The 21,193-nt window shown below is 39.4% G+C and overlaps 1 protein-coding gene across 1 annotated transcript in view; it reads right to left on the minus strand.

Annotated features, from left to right (window-relative positions):
* Positions 1–21,193, minus strand: part of EIF2B3 (eukaryotic translation initiation factor 2B subunit gamma) — a 104,375-nt gene that overhangs the window by 80,727 nt on the left and 2,455 nt on the right. The window contains exons 3-4 of the mRNA XM_059822030.1: positions 20,454–20,593; positions 2,081–2,240 (exon numbers count right to left, since the gene is read on the minus strand). Coding sequence (XP_059678013.1) covers positions 2,081–2,240; positions 20,454–20,593 — 300 coding nt within the window. The remainder of the gene's footprint in view (positions 1–2,080; positions 2,241–20,453; positions 20,594–21,193) is intronic.

Here is a 21,193-nt window from a genome sequence, read left to right on the forward strand (position 1 = left end):
GCTTGATCTGTTGTGTTTTTGAAACCTGTTTTTTATAAGGAAATAAAACTTATAAGCTCACAAGGGTGAGGGGAAAGAAAAGCATACAAACGAGGACTCTGCAAGACAGGCTGGAAGGGCAAGAAAGTAGTCCCTGAAAACTAGTGGAAATTGGGACTGTCCGTGAAAGTACACTGGACCACAGAGACAGGAATCAGAAGAGAATAAAAAAGGTGACTATGGGCAGATAAATGGGGTAGGTTGAGATGAGAAGTCAGAAGCAGAACAGGGGGTGAGACTGGTAGTGAAAGAAAAGATCAATATATAAGAAAGAGGAGCTGGACTTTTGACAAGGATCCTTGAAGGAGGAGACTACGCAAAGAGAACAAGAATGGAGGCTGGTGGTGGCAAGAAGCCAGCATGGGAAAAAGAGAGAGGGATGAGCTAGGACTGTGTTGACAGCAACAGGGTGCATTCAGTCAAGCAGGAGTGAAAGATAGGAGGGTCCAGTGCTCCCTAAAATGTACTGTCCCTCTCCAGAACCTGGAGAAGAACCCAAAATTCCTCAGTCTTGGCACTCCCTTGCTTTTAGCAAATGACTAAAAAAAGTCTGGTAGGGTACATGTCTCATCCAAGGCAGTTCATAGAAAACAACTTTCTAGAGCTATCCATGACAACTCGAGTAGCTTTGAGTGGGAGACCTTAGCATCCAGCCCCACAGAAAAAACACTCTGGGTGTCAAAACACTTCCACATGATGGAATTTTAATGTTTTCAAGTTTGGTCCTTTACAGATCTGAGAAATCATACACAAATTTTAACAAGTCACATAGGAAGAGTAATGCTACAAAGTCAAGCACACAGACATTAAAAAACAAGCAAATTAAGAATGCATGTGCAACCTGATGTGTTTACATTTGCGAAGAGTCTTCAGATGATCTTGTTTATCCTCGTAGACCTCCTCGCCCCTGCCCGGTGTGCTCAGAGCTCACATACTGGGCAGCTCTATGCCGTTTAACTATAGACCCATTAGTTTGCAACTCCTGAATGCTCAACTCTGTGGCTGTAGTAGTGCTTTTGACAATGTTTTATGTGCCATTATCACTTAGATTGCCCTTTCAAAAACAGGGGGCTTTAGAGCTGTTTGAGAGTCTAAGTCCTAAATGCTTTCAGCCCTACTATCCTTACACTTCGCTCCAGAAAATCTTTTCATGCAGAGTCTAAGCAGCTTTCTTTTAAAAACTTATCTCCTTCACTTTCAGACACACACGTAGTCCAACTGTTGGCTTGCATTTCACTCCTCCCTCAGTTTGAAGCTACGCTTTCTTATTCGTATTACTGTAGTGCCTCTGAACTTTAATCATGGACCAGGACCCACTAAGCTGGCAATAATCAAGCCTCAGCAATTTAACACATATCATAAAAAGAAAATGAGAGGTATGGTATGGGAACAACTGTATAGTATTTAGTACTTTTAGCATATAAGTAAAATGGGGATAATAGCCCTGCCCTGCCTTACAGCAGTGTTGTGAGAATAGATACATTAAAGATTACAAGGCACTAACTAAGATATTATGGTAAGAGGGACAAGATAAGCATCTAACCAAGTCCTTGAAATCAGTGGGAGTTTTGCCTAGCAAAAGGCTCCTGGATATGATCTCAGAAGAGTAATTCAGTACATACCATGAGAGAGGAGAATTTCTAGAAGTATTTGCTACCCATCTAACATTGGTCCCTACAGTCAATGGTAAAATTCCCAGCTATAATCTGGCTGATGCTTAGTGCTATTGAAAAAACTAACGGTTTTAATGTTCATATGTAACAAAAATTTAGGGTTTGATCCAAAACTCACTGAAGTCACCTGGAGCTTTTCCCTTAACTCTTGTGAGCTTTGGATCAGAGCCTGCAAGATTACACGAGTCTAATATTTAATTCTGAGCTGGAAAAAACCAAGTCACACCCCCACCAGGGAATCTGAGGAAAAATAGGGTATCTGTACCTTTTTTATTTCTTTCACCCTGGGACTGATAACTAAACATATCATACATACCAGTGGTTTCTCTATCATTTATTATTAAATATATGTATTCCTATCTACATACCTGGCTTTTTTTTCCCTTTCTGTCCTGGTACCACTTCAGTGGGTTCATGAGTTTTCTTCATCAACATGGAGAGAGTAGCATCATGTGTCCGAAAGAGATCCACAACTTTATATAAATCAACATCTGTGATCAGATCGCAACTCAACACCAAGACGTCAGTCTGCCAAAGAAGAAAAAAAACCCAAACCCTTCAGAGATACAAATGAGCACATATGGATTAGCGTTTGAGGACTCAACAACAAATACAGCCATAAGTTCTTTTTTAATTTAAAAAACACAGGGTCTGCCATACTCTGCCAGAAATAGTTACTGTTTTTTACCAGTTCACTTTTCGTGAGTCCTGCTGCTACTGAATTAGTTATTTGGTTAATGCTTATCCAGCTCTGGACCATAAAGAATATGTGAGCATCTAAACTGCCATCATCTGCCTCTAAGGGAAGGAACCGGGACACAGAAGCCATGGCTTTCAAGACTGCCATAAAATTCTGCTGTATTTACAACAGCTACTTTTAGTTACATAATGATGTAGAAAAGAAATCTTTCTGAAGAAATCTTTTTTAGCTGACTTTGCATCTGGCTATAAACCACTGGAAAAGATATTTAAACTATGTTATTTTATCGGGGAAAAAAAAGCAAAGACTATCTAGGATGTGATTTACTCAGTAATTGCACTGCGATGGTGGGCTTAGTTTAGAAATACATTTCCTAAAACCAGCAATACCCCACATAAAAAAAAAAGAGGAAGTTAGGTCCTATTTAATAACAGACTTGTATTTAATTTTGATCTCAAAGGATTCCAAAGTGCCTTACAAAGTATTTAAGAGAACTGCTGCATGTATCACAGAAACATTGTCACATATTGAGTGAGACGTACCAGCTTCGTTAACCATGCACACTATCAATATACTCTGGCTAAAAAGTCTTTCTTACAAACAACTTTTTGTGTTTCACATTGGTTGTGGAACATACTGCCAAAAATCTACTAGTTCAGCAATTATCTTCATTTAAACTAATCCTAACATAATATTTGTGCAGCATGGCCTACAGAAAAGTAGTAAGTTTCCACTTTACTTTTTGTTAATGATCAACCTTCTAAACGTGTCTCAAGAAGATAGTGTTTCTTTCTTGACATTTACCATTTTCACTTTCTGTGCTACCACTTACTATGGTAAGCCTCCCTGCAGAGCGTGGCATGGCTTCCTAGTTTTGTCTTTTTAAAAGAGATGAAATAGTAAGAAGGGCACCAGAAAATACTTAGTAAAGTCTGACTCAATTAACTCATGGAGGATCAGTAATTCTACTTTTACTTTTGAAAACTATCTTGGTTCAAAGCGAACTACTTCAGCATTGACCTTTTATTACAGAAAGGTTTATTATAGAAAGGTTTGCTTTACAGACTTTATCTAATACTAGGAGATTCCACATTGTAGGTGAGACTAACCGAGGTTTGGTATTTACATTATTTGACAGGTTCTTCTACAAATACTAGGCAGTTTCATCTGTTTACCAATACGTCATTGGAATTCATCATGTCACAAACTGTTAGGGCTGCTGATTTGGCATGCTGTGCAAAAGGTCAAGCTCTTCAATTTTCATTTGATTTCTCCCCACTTTACTGAGAAACACCTGGCTGCTTTACAGGAAGGAACAATGTGCAGGTTGAGAATTTTACACATTCAAAACCTGACTTGCATATCCCCTTTTAACATATTTTCAGAATGTGTATTTTATATTACAGTTTTACCCAGGAGAAGTGCTTTAATTACCACTTCTTGAAAACAAACAACATACACACACATTGGGGGGGGGGAAACACCACACAAAACCCAACCCAAACCACTAAAGCTAGCTGCCTAGCATTCTGGAGCTGCCCTGCTCCAACATTCCAGTGTGTACAAAAAAGTAAGAAAAAAATTCAACTTAGTAAGGAAGTAAATCTCCCACTTCATAACTGTAAATAGTGAAGAAACACATATTTAATATATTGGAAAATCCTGCAAAATTTTCAGATATTCCATTTTTACAAGAGCACAAAGGAGTTAAAATATTTTCAGAAAAGGCCAAAAGGTATCCAAGACCCATATAAATAGACCTGTACTTTTCAAACTCAGTTTGTAGAAGGAAGAGATCGCCGGGTTCAAATCTAAACGCATTCACGCCAGTAGTGAAAATAAGAAACAATAAAAAGAGAGAGACAGACATACCAATGGACTTATCCTAAGGAACAAGTATCTGGACTTGTAAAACAAACCTTGTAATTATTTCACATTTTACCAAATGCTTTAATCTGTCACTATAGCAAAAACCCAACAAGCATTTCATAGTTGTGAACGGGCTCCTGGGTTTTTTCTCCTCACTATAGGACAAGCTTTTTGCAAAAACTGAATGCAAGACCCCTGAGGAGCATACGGGAACAGAACCACCAAATGTCTGGTTGCCATCTGTTCTACCCATTTACTCTCCCAATATGTAAATAAACGTCAGTGAGCACAGGGACCAGTGAAACACACAGTTGCTCTGTAAAGCCCACATTTCTGCCTCTCCTCCTGATGAGCAGAGCAGTGGCCTCAGAAGCACGCTGAGAATACACCATGAAAGGCTCTTTTGGGACTTGACAGCCTCCCCTTTGAAACACCACCCCCCTCATAAATAAAGCCCTCACTGTCTAATGGATGCACTTTTTTTCCAGTGTACAACTCCTGAATGAACAAACTAATGGCTGAATGAAAAAATAAACTATCCTAGAACCCTAGCAGAAGTGTGTGTTTTTCTTTACGTTTTTAGGGTGGGTGTAGAAGAAAGAAAATAAATTGTAGAGCTTGTGGGTTTTTTACATATATACATGCCAAATAAATACAGTGCACCTTTCCCATTGAGCCACCGATACAAAGAAGAGAAGTACGTACTTAGTACTTACTACATGCACTCATGTGCTAACAAGGGGTATGTGAACATACTTGACTTCATGAATTATGCAAACACCTAAGTACACGCACACATACATCTCTTAATGAAATACATGTAACAATGATTACATCAACCCCAAACTATTATACAAACACACGATAAGAATCAACATGAACTGATTAAAAAACCCCAGCAAGCACACACCCCAAGCAGAACCACTGCAAAGGGAGAAAAATGCACAGACAAATGCACTCTCAACACCCATTACAACCACAGGAAGGACAAGGCAAGGGTCTCAGCTCAAGAAGGACCATCTAATAGATGGAGCACGAAACAAATGCTTGGAATTTCTGGTATTTTCCTGCTCTGCCAAACTTGATATGTGCCATTTTATTTACTACTTTTATGGCACAGAGGAGTCCTCGTCACAGACTAGGGTTCTACCACAGAACCTGCTGTACAGACCAGGTGAAAATACCATCAAGCATAATAAAAGAGAACAGCAAATGACTTTGGGTTGGGAACACAAGGAAACACTGCAGTGCGACTCAGGTATAGGGACAGCAGCCCTAACAGCCCAGCACAGCTCACGTTTTTTGTGAGTATCACAAGAGCCACAGAAAAGACAAGGAGAATATAACGCTCCTTGGAAGAGTCACTTGGGCCTCAGTAATCCCATCTAACCTCAGATTTGCAATTTATGCACTCAGGTTCAGAACTTAGACTCAGCTGCTGATCAGTGCAGAAAAATCAGGTCCTGCAGAGATCATCCCACCTATGATCCAAGTTTCAAGGAGATGTTTCTCTGTCCCTACTGACCATGGATGAAGCCCTGGCCTTCCAGTCTAGCCCTCACTGAACACAGAGTGTTCAGTCAAGCCAAGTATGGAAACACGGCACTTAAGGCCTCCAAATCTCGGCTCTCCCTTTCTAACACTGGCTAACAGCACTTCACCATCAAACGTTTCCAAACTGTGAAATGCTCAGATATTATGAGGTAACTTACATACTCAATCTGGATAAATACAAACACTGTAACATAAAACATCAAGACATTTATACAAAATAGAGGAAAAAAACCAGTAAAGAATAAAACCTCAAAACCAACATGTCAACAATTATATTAAACCCAGCACAATATGGAAAATCTACACAAAAACAAGACCAAAAAGCAGAATGTTTCAAGAACTCAGTTCAAGACAACTGATTTAAAAATAGAAAACATGTTTTCAATGGAACTAATTCATACCACAGATCAAAAGATGGATGCAATTATATGGTGTAATATACCAGCATAAATAAAAAGCCTTGGACTTTCTCACACCCTGCATACAAAGGCAACGCTAAAAACTTTTTTATATTAAGCAATAACTGCTGAATCCCTTCTGTTCAAGCAGGAGATATAAAGGTTACCACAGATAGCTGGCAGCAAATGATGAATTTTTCATCATTTCACTATTTCATTTCACTATGCTTTTTCTATCAAGTATAGACAAGGGCAGGACCTCGTAGCCTAAACTGCTGAGGGCCTCAAAAACTGCAGACTAGAAAATGAGAAAACATATGTTGCAAGGAAATCTCTAATTTGAACAAAATCAGCCTCAAGAGAAAGAGGAAAACAAATATCAGATTGCATTATAAACAGAAAAGCAGCAAAATATCCATGAGCAGTAGAACCAGCTCCTAACAGAACTGAAGACAGACAAAACACTGAAGTTAAACACTAAAAGTTTCCAATCACACAGTATTACAACTGAGACTTTTGACAGGAAAAGAAAAAAATCAAGACATTAGATAGGCTGAGTGTAGGAAGAGTCTAAGTCAATACACGCACAGAGAACATTGCATCACTTCCTGCAGTGTCACCATACAACAGGGGAGAGAGGAGCAAGCTATAATTACTGCTGGAATTAAGACTGAGTTTTATACACAATAGCCTGGAACTTCACCCACATGTTGCATTAACAGTGGGGTTTGTGTGTAATGCTTTTATTATTCTAAAGAGTGGAAAGGGAAAGAACAGTTTGGCTGTGGGCAAGCATTTTGATTGCTTGTTAGCATGCCCCAGGCAAAGCCAAAGATACCTCCTAGCAATTGCATTACTCACCACTCTTCAGATCAGAAACTTACATCCAAGGCTTTTAGAGAATCCCTTTTTATCTCAGTATCCATTAAGAGTCCTCCAATTTCCACACCTGTGACCTCTTTGAAGCTCTATGGCTGTTGCTGTAACTGGAGCAGGGAACCTCATTTATTTTTTGTCTGTAGGATCTTGTTAGCTACCAACTGAAATGGCTGCCTTTGGCTGGGAATTCCCACTCTGCTTTTGTAATGTCCTTGATAGCAACATTCAGAAGAAAATAATGATTTAGTACATTTTTAGCAGACATGAAGCATTTATCTACTGTGCACTCACCCTGCAGCAGCAAGTTTGCTGTAGACCAGCACCTTCGTAACTCTTCTAAGGATAGAGGGCAGTGGAGGCACAGGATGTCCCTCAATCTGAAATCCAGCAGCAACCTCTCCTCATTAAAAAGATGGAAGAAACTTTTTTTTTAAAAGACTGCGTGTAACATGGAAGAGGCTTCTTTTTTCTTTTTTTTTAAAAAAAGAAAATAGAAGAGTCTAATGCAGGAGCCAAGGGAGTCTCTTTTAATTTCTTGGATGGCCCTGAATTCATCAGGTGAGGATACCTTAAGGCAATGTGAATGCCTTCACATACGTAACCTGTCAGCATCACTGTTTATCTTCTCAGAGAAAGCTGGAAGAAAGATGCCGGAAGCTGGGGAGGAGACTTAACCCTGGTCCCATCACATGGCTCATCCTATGCGTTGTATCAGATGGGATCATACAATGAAAACACCATTTTAGGTTATCTTTGTATCTTAAAGAGCTACCATCCAAAATCAATATTTTTTAATTTACATACATATAAGCTAGGAACAGGAAAGATATTCAAGCCTGGAAGGCATCCTGTCTCCTCCCAGGAGGAAGTCTTGTTACCTATTGCTCAAACTGACACATGGGGTGGAAAAGGGTAATTTACAGTTATCAGCAACCAAAAGCAGAAATTTAGAGATGATCACAGGTTTATAAGCTTACTAAGAATGTTTTCAAAGCAGGACCTTGATATTATGACACTGAAGAGTAAACCTTCTCGTCTGAAACATAAGCTTTGCAATCCACATTTTCCTCTGGTTCTGACTAATGCAATTTTGTCCTACACGGTACTCCAAAAATCATTTTCCCAGCTTCCTCCTTCAACCACATCACCCTTCTTCACTGGTTCCATTTTCTGTCACATCAAGCACAAGTTGTTTACCCCTCTTTTACTAGCCTATCCTTTCCACTCACCATTCACTTACCAAGTCTACTTCTGCCTTACATCAATAAAGGATGCCAACTCTATTACCTACTTGTATCTTCTAAAGGACATGGGTTTAGGCTCTACTGTCTGTCTTTTTTTTTTTTAATAGAAGAAGTCTGCTACCCTTACACTTACAGAAAACTGACAATTATCAGGCTATCAGTATGCTGGGGCACCAGACTGATACACTGACACATCTTATCCTGTCTTGTTAGGCTCTCTCATTTGTCTGAGGTCAGGAGTCATCTCCTGGGTTTATGTCCAGATCCTAAGCATCCCACAGAGGAGACTGTTTTTCTCCCATCTAAAGGCATCCAGAAAGTATGTACCGTCACTCATGAGATCCATGCATGCTAAAGCTCAGAGGAGCACCCCATAACCCAGGCCCTGAATTAACCAGTTCACAGAAGGTCAGCCTAGCAAGCTGCATTCTCCCCTGGCTCAACACACTCCACAAACAGATCCCTTCTTCACAGGCAGGAGAACTCCAGAAACAAATGGCGCTCTCCTCCGTCACTCCTATTCCTGGAAGGCAGGTTTCCAGGACTACCTGGACGGCAGCACTACCAGACCTGCTGCGCAGCTGATCTTGGACTCTGCCTCACATGAACAGAAAGGAGAGTGCCGCAGTTGGGCTCCAATCTCAACAGCAGCGACGCAGCAGGCTTGCTGCCAAAGCCCAGAGCTCAAGCCCAGGCTTAACACTTCATGTAAGCAGAGCCTTAGGCAGTCAGGTGCTGTAGTCATACAAACAATAATAATAAAAAGTAGGCCTAATGGAGCTCAACCAGCTCAACTTATTGAAGAGAAAGAAGGCCTTTGCCCACAGCCCGCAATTACCTAAACAGCAGAAGATCTCTCAGCAGCACAACAAAAAGCATGACTGGATTTAGTGGCTAGAAATCAGTGTTCAACGTAGAAATAAAAGGCAAAGTGTTTTAAGAGGGAGAATAAATATCATCTGGAATAAAATACCAAGAATATAATAGACTCTTCATCTACTAGAATGTATGAATAAAGACTTGCTATCTTTCAGAAACACATTCACTAGGTCATCCATAAATTTTGGGGCTAACAGCCCTAACTACTGTGTGCAAATTCCCTTACAGCCTAGAGGATCATAATGGTTACTTGCAGTCTCAAACCAGACTATAAATGAAAACCAAGACATATATAGCATGTGTCTTCAGGAATTATTCCACCATCCCGCAGCTAGTATCAGCATGATCTTAAAATAATTTAAAAAAAAAAGTGTGAAACTCTTTCCAAGGTCAAACCAAGTAATTACACAAAATCCAGTTTCAACTCTGCTCCAACAGAAAACCCAAATGCTAATCTGCTCCACAAAGCACAGGCTGAACAGAACCAGTCACTGTGAAACACAGCTCAATGGCATTGCCACTTCATACTAGCCTGCGCTGAACTGAGTGTCCACATGCATGAAACCTGACTAGCTTTCTTCAAGCATTTTTTTTCCTGTAAAAATAAATCATGCTATGTTACACAGAAGTACTGTTTTGAACCGTAAATTCCTATACTACCCCCCATGCAATACTACTTTCTCCTCTAGCACCTCTCCAATTTTTCCAGTGATACTTGGTCTGCAGCAAGTGGTATTGTGAGAAACACGTTATGAAAACTTCAAGACCTCCACTGCTTTTTCCAGCACTATTAGTCTACATCCAGATTTTTCACCATCTTCCCAAAGGAACTAGCAGAATTTATACTACAGAAGAATGCCTAAATTTGCTCCAAGAAAATCTGAATACACAACTGTTTTTCCCTTTTCAGCACAGAACAGAGGAAAAGAAAACCCACCTAGGTTATGTAGTTTTTCTCAGTTAACATAACAAAATGCAAAATTAAATTCCAGGCACCCTAGAAGTCCACTGATCTTCACCATGGCTTTCACCAAATTAAACAGTGACAGAAAAACAGTGCTGAGCAAAGTGACAGCCTCTGGGATAGCCTGTGCTGTTCACAGCACCACCTTCCTATTATCAATATTACACTACTGTACCAGGCTGCAAAAACAGACACAGGGACAAACCCTCTCTAGCACAGTAACTCCACGGACTGGCATTAGGCATCTGCTCCCTCCCACATTCCCCAATAACTGGAACTATGTGCTTAGGTTAACACACACAATTGGGTTTGATCTAAACAATTCCATTTTCTGTTTCGAAGGGTGAATACTCACTAAGGGCTGTCACCTGTGACAGGGTAACTGTGACAGCTGTACAGCCCACAATTGCCATGAAATGCCCCAACCTCCAATGCGGGAAGGGCTATTAAGATCCAGACAGGGGGAAAATACGGAAGTCGAAATCATGCAGGCTAGAAACAAAGCAAAAAGGCTTCAGACAGCAGAGAAGGAATGTTATTCCAGAGAAATGTCCAAATAATCAGTGAATGCCTCCTTGCAAGTATCACCCTACCTGAAGCCAGGAAAGCCTTGAGTCTTATGGGGAAAGGCCAAGGACATTGCAAGTTACAAGCCAAAAATTATTAAAACACCAGACTAGATGCTGACTTAACATTCAAAACAAGGACATTATTAAGGAACACCAAAGAGACCCCTACACAACTCCTGCTCCGTGGAATTCAGGGTGACACTGACATCAGTGATGTCTTCACGTCGCCCTTCATGCCCTCTTCCAGGCATGGGGACAGTTATGTTCTCAAGGCTCATACACAGCACAGGGCTTTGGCCTCTCCACTGACAGCACCAGCAAAAGGTGGCAGCTGGAGGACACTGACTTTTTTTCCCCCACACTCTTAATATTTCACTCTCTTTGGAAATAAAATAAGATGCACAAATTCATTTCACACACACTTTTCAATTCTTTGAACATTCATCATAGAATGACTTTTGAAAACTATAAACTTGAGTTTGACTTATTAATGTAAAAGGCTTCCTATGCCTGATAAAATAAGATGATAATAAATGACGTTTAACTTCTTTGCCTTGATGTGTCCATGAAAGTGTTGTTAAAGACAAAAAGTGCAAAATGTTTTTTGAGACTACATTTACTAAAGCTGTAATTTTCCCTCAACACATAGCACAGCAACTTATTTACACAAGATGACTGCACATACTTTTAAGTAGGGAGAATGAAGGATGATTTACAAAAAACGAACACTGATTTCTGTTTACTTACAAAAAATGAAAACTAGTAGTGGCTCATAAAAACAGGAAAATATTTTTACCAGGACGCTTCTAAACAAATTATTTCAGTTATATACATGTGCAAAGAGCTTACTATGTCCACAACTAGAATAGGTTGAGTTTGTGTAATTCATCAGAAACCACATAGGGTCTAAATGAAAACATATACTGTAATACAGGAGAAATGCTGACAATTAACTTCTACATGGAAACAAGAGGTACTGGTTAACATAATGAGCACAGGCCTCGAGTTGCCAGGAATGTGAAAAGAGTAAGGACACACAGTGGGAGATGCAACAATTAAAACTGACAGTCATCTCAGGTCTGTCAATGACTCTTCTTGCAAAACACCTAAGGTCTTCACATATTTTTTTGCCTGCGTGTATAATGGAAGACATCCTCTTTAGCTGACAATGTGCGGAATAGTGAATGCCCTAATAACCACTCCTGATCCTAACCTTCAGAGCTAATTGCCTCATTCAAACTTCTGGTGTTTTAACCCTGATCCATAGTAAACCCTGGCAGCAAAATAATTAATTTAATTAGCTACATTCTTCTAAAGCTGAGTAACTTTAAAAAAAAAAAAAACACAACCAAAAAAAACCCCAACAACCAACAACTGTTGAATTCTCTAACTCTTACCCTGCCAGGAAAAATAAAGATCAGAGCAAAGTCCTGAACACATTCATCAAGCACACAGTCAGGCAGTGCTATATCATTCCCCCCAGCAACACTGCCAGCCTGAGCACCTGCCAGTATAGCTGCTTTTTACTAAGACAATCAGCTGTGCTTTGGGAATGGGACTCAGGCATGCAATCCGCAATTAATTTTGCCTAATACCTCAATGGTGGCAGCTTTCAGTCAGAGGTAGAGAAGGAAACAAGATGCTACATACCCTGTGAGCTGCCATCTGATACATCTGCTTCTCCCATGCCGCGCTAACAACATTGTGAAAGGCAGAATAAAAAAAACCTGCAAGACAGCAGCTTTTATTTGCATTTTAGAGTCAAGTAAACATTTTCTGCCAGGTCTGCTGGAAAAAACTGATTAAATTCTTCTTACTATTTCAGAATAGATGAACAGAGTATTTAGTTAAGTCTTGCTCAGAGAGAGAGAGATCTTGTCTCTCACAAACGAATTTCATTTGTTTTTTTATTTCCACTGACAGTACAAAAAAATACGTAACTATACATTACAGGGACTGAAGTTTTTCTTTCCATGCTCACCAAACTCTGCTCAGCTGTACCAAAAGGATTCAGATTCCACCTTCCAGCCGTTACAGCAAGCTTACTTACATCATGTGTTTGGAAAGGAGATTTTTCAACAGAGGAAGCGAAGCGCTTAGCCATGCCGTCCAAGACTCCACGGATCAGTGACCCTCAGCAGCATACAGACCACCACCGTGACATCACACTTTCCACAACACGGCTCCCAAAGATGCACATACCAAGAGAATCTGGAGTTTCAATCTTTGTTTATTTGTTCAGAGAAAGTTGGTTTTTCTTCTTCTTTTTGGTAGCTTTTCAGGGTTTGTTTTGCTTTGCTTTTTAAGAGCTGTATTACTTTCAAATCTTACTTTTTGAAACTGAGAAAGCCAGGTGGACCACCTGAGACAAAGCATTTCGTATGCAAGCACTCACCAGTGATAGCAGCAGAAGACATGCTGATTAATTCACACCATATTAGTCAGGGCTTCCATTAACACAACTAAGGGTTCATCAAGGAAGGAAAATGTGAAATTGTTCCATTGCTGTTACTCTGCTGGAACGCCACATTTTAATCACTGGCTGGAGTATAGTTGAGTGACACAAGGGAGAGAAATGCTTAACAGAAGACGAAAATAATAGACTCAGTGAAGACAAATGCTTGATCCAGGCACACCCAATCCACCTCCTGCTTCAGCCTGAAACACAGATTCATGATTTAACCAGGTTTCTCAACCTGCTGCCTGGGGAGGCACCAGCCTGGGAGGTGGCGCCAGACAGCAGCTGTGTGGGTCTGGTAAAATTTGGCACAAGAAACAAAATGGTCAAATATTAGAGATGCCTAAATTTCAGAGGAACTCATTTGTAAACTACAATGACAACCTCCACCTTTTTTTTTTTTTCATCAACAATAATCTACAACCCACAAAAAGGTCTGCAGCACTTTGATGAATGGTACAAGCAGAAGGTCACAGAAACACAGTCTCAAAGAAGTTTCCTGAGTCAGAGTTTAGCCTCCTGCCATTCCAGGTATCACATTACTTAGTTTATTTAAAAAAAAAAAAAAAACAAAAAAACCCAAACCACAAAGAACAAACAAACAAAAACCCACAACAAAAAACCAGCTTCTCACTCCAGTATAAAGTTAGGGGGGTTTTGTCTTGATTACTCCTTCTGGAAGACTGTTTCACAATCCTATTCTGCTCTGATTAAAACCTTTCTGTAATTTTCAGCCCATGTTTCCTCATAGCAAATTGAAACCCAATTATATTCCACTCTGAGTATCTTATCTCCTTTTCTAGTGTTTGTTCCGCATTTGATGCATTTGAATTCCACACCTCTGCAGTATTCCAGGCAAAAAAATCTTCCCGTTGCCTTAAGCAATTGTATTAATTTCTCATCTCCACCATAGAAAATGCTTTACCTGATACATTCTAGTCTTGCGTTTACCTTTCCTTTCTCCATCAGAGTGGCTGCTCACCATCACCCTACTTCAACTAGTCCATTCTGAGATGTTGCAATTTACTATTGGGCTCCTAGCTCCTATTACAATCTCTTGTTACTAATCCCCAAAATCATGAGTTCCGTGTTACCAGAGTCTTGACACTATTACTGTACTATAACATGGCAGGTCATGGCACATATATTTTGCACACTGGTCCTGTAAATCATCCAAAGGAGGTCTACTAAACTGCAAGAGAAGACCTACTACCATTCTTAGAATGGTAGTAGAAGTTAAATAAATTAAGACATAAATCTGGACTGAAGAAGTCACAGAGCAACATACTGGAGGGAACGACCCACTAAAAAGCCCCGATGGACATTCCAGAAGACTTTACATTATGACTTGAAAAAAGTGTGTCCGCTAACACTAGCTACAGAAGAAAAGCCTCCCTAAGTGAGCCAAGGGATTTCATTACATAAAATTTCAAGAGACATCAAAGGAAGTTAACTTTTAAAAAGGCAGTGTATTGCCCACAATTATGAAAAAAAAATCACCACTGAAAGACAAGTTGCCTACAAAACAAAACTGCATCATCTCCTACCACAACATGCAGCAGACAGCACTCGCATCTCTTCTCTTGCTAGAAAGTGTATCAGATATCACCACTGAAACTGTCAGGACTCTTAATAATTTCCCTATTATTCAGATTGAACGCATCTGAATGCTCCAGCCGGTGCTGCTTACCAATGAAAACGAGAAACAGAGACTGGAGATAGTTATTGAGGACAAAGCAATTATATAAGATTTTTAGAAAAGAAAACCCACACCTCTTGCAGAAACCCCCTTCCACACTGCTTCTGGCAGTTAGAAATCTTTGGATGCTAAATAAAAATAAATAAAAGCAGGAACATGGAAATTATCAAATTACACCACAGCACCTGCTCTGTCACACCTGTAACATCATCATTAGTTTACAGCAGCATGCTGAACATACTGTTTTACTAAAAATGCCAAACATTGATCTCATTTAAAAACCCCTTAATCTTGAAATACCATGTGTGAGGAAAATGAAAGACAAATCCAGAGCAAGTTTAGTGTCTTATCATCTATGGAAGAGGTATTCAGTTGTTCATGCTTAGGGCTAGATTAAGCCATCCTTACATCAAAACTGTTCGCTCATTTGTCCCTAATGAAAGTTTACCCTTTAGACACTCTGACTCTTAAGAAAGCAAATTATTTCTTCCCCCTTACAAATTCTACAGGCTCCTTAGCAAAGCATGCAAAGGCTATGTGCCTCCCATGCCTGTAATGGATGAAACAGTGACAAGTAACAGCTTAAGTGATTGATGAAGTAGGAAAGATATCTTAAGAGAGCAGAATCAGAAAGTGACAGGAAAAAAAATGGATGGGCAAAATAAGATTTAATGAAGGAGGGAGTTTGATTTACATTTCATACAAAAACAGTTTTTTAAACGTATGCTAACTAACTTTTTTATTTCAAGCACTCCCTGACAGGTCAAGAATATTCTTTAAGGCAAATAATAGATTAAGACAATAGCAACATGGCTCAAACCAAAGGAGGAGACTAAAACATATGTCCTTCAGAAACAAAGGAAAGCATAGATTCTGCCCTAACGAGCTCATAGTCTGCTTTTACTAATGTACATTGTATGAGGGGGTATTTACATATTACAGACTTAGAGAGAGCTGATTTTGTTATTTAATCTATAAAAATAATTTTCTGAAGTTTCAAAGTAATTATTGACAATGATTCTTGAAAACAGACATGAAATTACAGCAATATTTTACAAGTTCAACATAAAGATACCGGATTGAGCAAATTGCATGAGAGCACTGCTTTAACAGATTTGGAACCTAAGGATATAACTGCTTGATTCATTGCTTGTTACAATCCATCAAAGTTGCTTGCTTTATCATAGCTCTTCATTGTCTTCAAAAGATTTAGTGAAAGGTTTTTTCCACTACTTTGCACAGCTTTTCAAAAGCTGACAGGCACACAGCTGAAGAAATCCATGGTAGTGCCTCTTTTTGTGTCCTGTAAGTCTTGCTGGACCTGTCTCATTTCCATGCTGCGGGTAAGGCAATAACTCAAAGAGTAAATCACTTCAGAATTACTCTAGTATAATTGTGTATGTGAACAACTGAAAGAAAATGGAAGTCAGAAGGCATTTAAAATAAATAAATAAAATTGATGTTCCTGTAACAAATTTACTCAGCTACAGAAGCAGATCTTCAACTTCCAAAATACATTAAATTCCTATATATACCATCTTCTTGCCAAGGTCCCATCTGGAATAGGGGAGCTCTCTTCACTCTTCATGACCAGGAAAGGTCATCAATCCAAACCTACAGGCATGGAAGGCCGGCTTGTTTCTCTGTTTAGGCTAGATCACGAAGTGACAGAGACCTGTAAACACCCCCACGGTGGTAAAGCTGCAGTTTCAACAAGAGCATTACTACAATTCCATCAACCATCAGTCTACATAGTCTATGTTCTACCATTTTCAATCCTATATATAAATGAGAAAAGAATTAAGACCTTGCAGCTTAATTTTCATATTTTTAAAAGCCACACATTATCAGTCCCGCAAAAGATGAGAAGAAAACTAGGAACTTAAAGGGCCAAAAGAATAAAACTGACAGTAATATTGAAAGTACATAAAAAACCCAAAGACTGGACATTAAAATGATAGCCATGGAAACTGCCATAAAGTACACAGACTATAGCAGGATCCTGAAACCAACAGCATTCTAGTGAAATTCTGGGATTGTCCACAGGAAAGCAATTAAGGGATCTCATCAATAGTTGTAACAAAGTCCTTAAACAAATTGTTTCCATATCCCTGTATGAAACAAAACATTTAAGAAATCAATGAGTAACTCCTATATGCACTTTTTGACAACATAATTTTAAGTGCTGGACATTAATAAATTAGAGTAAAACATCAATAAGTGTAATATTACCTAATGAAAAAAATAAAATACATACAGACAAAAAAATCCCTCTCAGTTTCTACTTCATATGCTGCAAAATGATTTTTCAGTTACTTACATCTGGACCGATGCATTCCCAAATTGAGAACCTTTTTAAAGTTATAATCTAGCGCACACTGAAAAAAAGCTCAACACTCACAATTCAGAAATTGGACTGCAGCTCTACTGAAGTTTCTATTTCTGTAGTTTCCATTTAAAATAGTTTCAACTTGTGTTTAATCTCCTGTCCTGCTGGCTTTTTCAAGGTGGGGAAACAGAGTATGCAATACGCACACAGTATAGAAAGATGATCTTGTGCACAAAACCATGAGAGACTTGGGACAGATGTCCAGTTTCCAGGATTGTTGCGAATTTCTTTAATGTAAATTACTGCATCTCTTTAAACTTCAGTTCTCAGCCACACAGTTGTGAAGACAAACTGGTCAATGGTGTTAGCTATTCAGACATCAGAATTGAACATTTAAATAAAAACAAACAAAAACACCCCACCACATAAGTCAATTAAAGAACTACTGGTAAAGAACAAGCCAGACTGACACCCAAGCGTACAAACCCAAAAAGTGGAACTTATGGGACCAAGTTCTCTGTTGTTCATTACTTCTCAAGCAGGTGCCTTTAGGAATCAAGTTTAGCATGATATCTTTATTGTGTGAAGGATCCAAGAACAGGATACATTCAGACTTGTAATGAATATAAAAAAGCCTAATGAAGCTGCTACCTTGTCAATCAGGTGTAGGCTGAGACAGCCAAAAATAACACAAAGAGTTCCAGTAGAGCAAAGAGCATGCATCTACTATATCAACTCTTGAAGTAAAGATGTCAAAAAAATCCTCTGTGTGTGGAGTGGGCAAACAGCAAACAAAAACTTGAACAGGCTTCCTTTGCTCCCATGAATATCTGACCCACCAGGAAAGAGACAGGAGTCAGCTGCTTGTTACTGTGAACCAAGACAGTCAGGCTTACCTGCACCCAAAAATGCCAGCACCAGAAAGTGATAAAACAACAATGCAAACTACCTTCCCTCAGCCCTTACAGGCTTTGCACGTATGTATTTTCATGCTACTACCGAACGCAATTCTGTAAAACTAATCTTGACATCTAATCTTTAAAGTATCAAGCTTCATTAACCAAGGTACAACACAGCAAAAAGGCCTGCAACTGCAGGCACAGCAAGCAGCAATCCTGCGCTGGTGTAACTCCCTCAGTCAAATGACAGACAAGGCAGAAAGTCATGAGATTTTTATGTTTTGGAGCGGTTCAACATTCATGCACATCTCAGGATTTGTGATCAGCAGTTCAGCTAGCTTTAGACACATTTCTTATGGTGCATTTATAATCTTGGCTTTACTCCATGTCACTTGCATTGCACACAGGCAAGTTGTCTATACCATGCCATGTTACCTCATTTTTATTGAGCATACTTGCTCTTCTGTCTGTGGGCAATTAACTCAATTTGCAACAAATAAAAGTTTCAGCAACCAGTTTAAACTCCTCATCAGACTTTTGGCATGAGTTGCAAAAAGCCTGCCAGCAAACTATGGCCACAAGCAGCAGTTGTTTTCACCAGGGCATTCTTCAGTGAGATCCTTCTCCTGCTATACTGTAGACATACCCAACATACTGCAGCTTTTCAGCTACCTCTACTATGTAGTTCTTTCTCTCACCTGTATCACACAGGAGACGGTATACCCTGTAAGAGGTGTACTGGTGGTATGCATTTACTAGAGGAATGACTCCAAAATATACAGTGCAGCAATCTGCTCAAGAACTTAGTATAGGCTTATTTCAAATAAGAGACCACTTTGTCCTCTCTGGCCAGACAAGCAAGACATGGAATAAAGAGGGCAGAAGCAGTTGCTGCCATTCATACACAGGCAGCTGACTGAAGAAAAGCTGTGTGTTTTTCAATACTACCTCACATTTTCTCTAAGCCTTTTTTCTGAAAAATAAACAGAAGATCAACACTGTGCTTCTGAGGACACAGTCTATTTTCTTACCCCCACGCAGTTTACCATTGTCTCCCAGGCCTCCCCCTAAGCAAACTCGCCTGGATTATCAAAAAGAGGGACACACAGACAGCCAGACTGATCGCTCTGATCAGGCAATAAAACTGTAAGGCAAGGGTCACAATTTGCAGTGCAGAGGTATTTCCTTACTGCATGCACATATTTAAAAAATACTGCCAAACTGAGTTATGACAGAGTGTGATTCTCCACGATGGAAACGTACAGTTAAGTTAAACTGATTTTGTTGATTTTGCTTTTCCTTTTTATATCTTCTCTTCGCCCTCTAAATTATTCTAGTCTGTGCACTAATCCCTTGCAGAATCTCTCTTCTTGTGCCACGCAGACACCCATATTTGCCTAGAAAGTTACATCTTGTCTCAACTGGAATCTCTCTCTTGGGAGCACACAGCCTGTTATACTACAGTTTATTACCTTCAAAAAGAGCCTAAAGACAAAAAGGCACCTCAGGACTTAAACGGTTCATTGATGTTCTTTTGAAGCCTTTATTTAAACAGCCAATTTGGCTAAGATGGCCTAAACAGACAGCGAACAAATCAGATTAAGAGTATGACAACGACAAAAACAAAACTCCATCCCAGATCACGGTAAGAGCTCGGAGCAGCATTTCTGCCTTACATGGGAGTGTTTTAATTGTGCAGCTGGAAATTAAAATTCTATAAACTGGCATTTTTCTTAGAACAGCAGCCCTTTATCACATTTGGGCACTGTTTATTGAAGAGCTTACCATATGACCAAGCCAGCAAAAGCACAGCAAAAGCAGAAAACTGAAGCACAGAGCAAGTCACTTGCCTAACGGTGCAGACAAGCCTATGGCAGGGCCAAGAACTGAAGAGAAGCTTCCTTACATAGCAGCGTATTGCTTAAGCTAAGAGGACAATGAACATTTGTGCAGACTACTTCCCTAGGCACTATGTGGACAACAGCTATCACACATCATATCAAAAATTGTATGAACAAATACAACCTTTTAATTAACCTGCCAGAAAGCTAACATGACTAAGAATCAGCCAGTGTCCAGCCTGGATCTGCTCCAGCCTTCCTAGCTGTCAATTCTAGTCATTTAGAGTCTTTGTTTGAGTTCCCCCATGAGGTGACCTTCACAAAATTCAGCTCTTCTGAAGATCAGGAAATTCAGTTACAAGCAATATTATTACATGAGACAGCTCTTAAAGCACAATGAAAAAAAATATTATTATAAACAAATGTCTTCCAGGCAAGTTCAATAAAAGACAGTAATACCTTAATTTTCTGGTGAATATGCCTCAGTGAATCTGCTGTACCCATGTCCACATTGTCACTGATGCACACAAAATCCAGCTTCATTTTTGTGTCCAAGTTTAACATCTTTTGGATTTCCTTCCTTGTAATCACAATGACCTCTAGGAGAGAGGAAAGTGGGATGAGATCAAGCAAAAAAAAAATTCATCACAAATAGGATACACTCACTTTTTATTTAAGAAGCACGATGGAACTGTCAAATGGCTTGAGTAGCATAATTGGGTTCTCCGATGAACCAAGCTCTTTTGGCAATAGTAACTTTTGAAGAAGAGAATTAAACTCCTAATGAATATGAAAACAATCTCTCCTGCTTTGTGTGGGTAGAGGATTGTTACTGAAAGGAATACATGCATGTGAGTAGCATAAGTATAGCAAGGTAGAACAGAAACGTCTTCTGTTGTTAGTGAGTGACCTCAAACCGCATGTCCTCAAACAGACCAATGAGACCCTGCATTAATGTCACCGACACTTTAGAGCTTTGTCTTTTGCCCTCCCTGATCCTGTAAAATCCTCTGCAGACAACACCACCAACCACAACATTACAATACAATCGTTAAACTATTTCCCAGCACCAGCTTGGCAGGAGAGTGAAGTAATACGTGAGCAACAAACTCATTCTATCTATAAAAAAAAAGGTAAATACATATTTGAAGGATATCAACAGTGGCATGAAAGCATATTTTTCAAAATTAAGAATGTGA

This window comes from Gavia stellata, chromosome 10 (assembly GCF_030936135.1).
Source record: "Gavia stellata isolate bGavSte3 chromosome 10, bGavSte3.hap2, whole genome shotgun sequence".
Taxonomy (NCBI): Eukaryota; Metazoa; Chordata; class Aves; order Gaviiformes; family Gaviidae; genus Gavia; species Gavia stellata.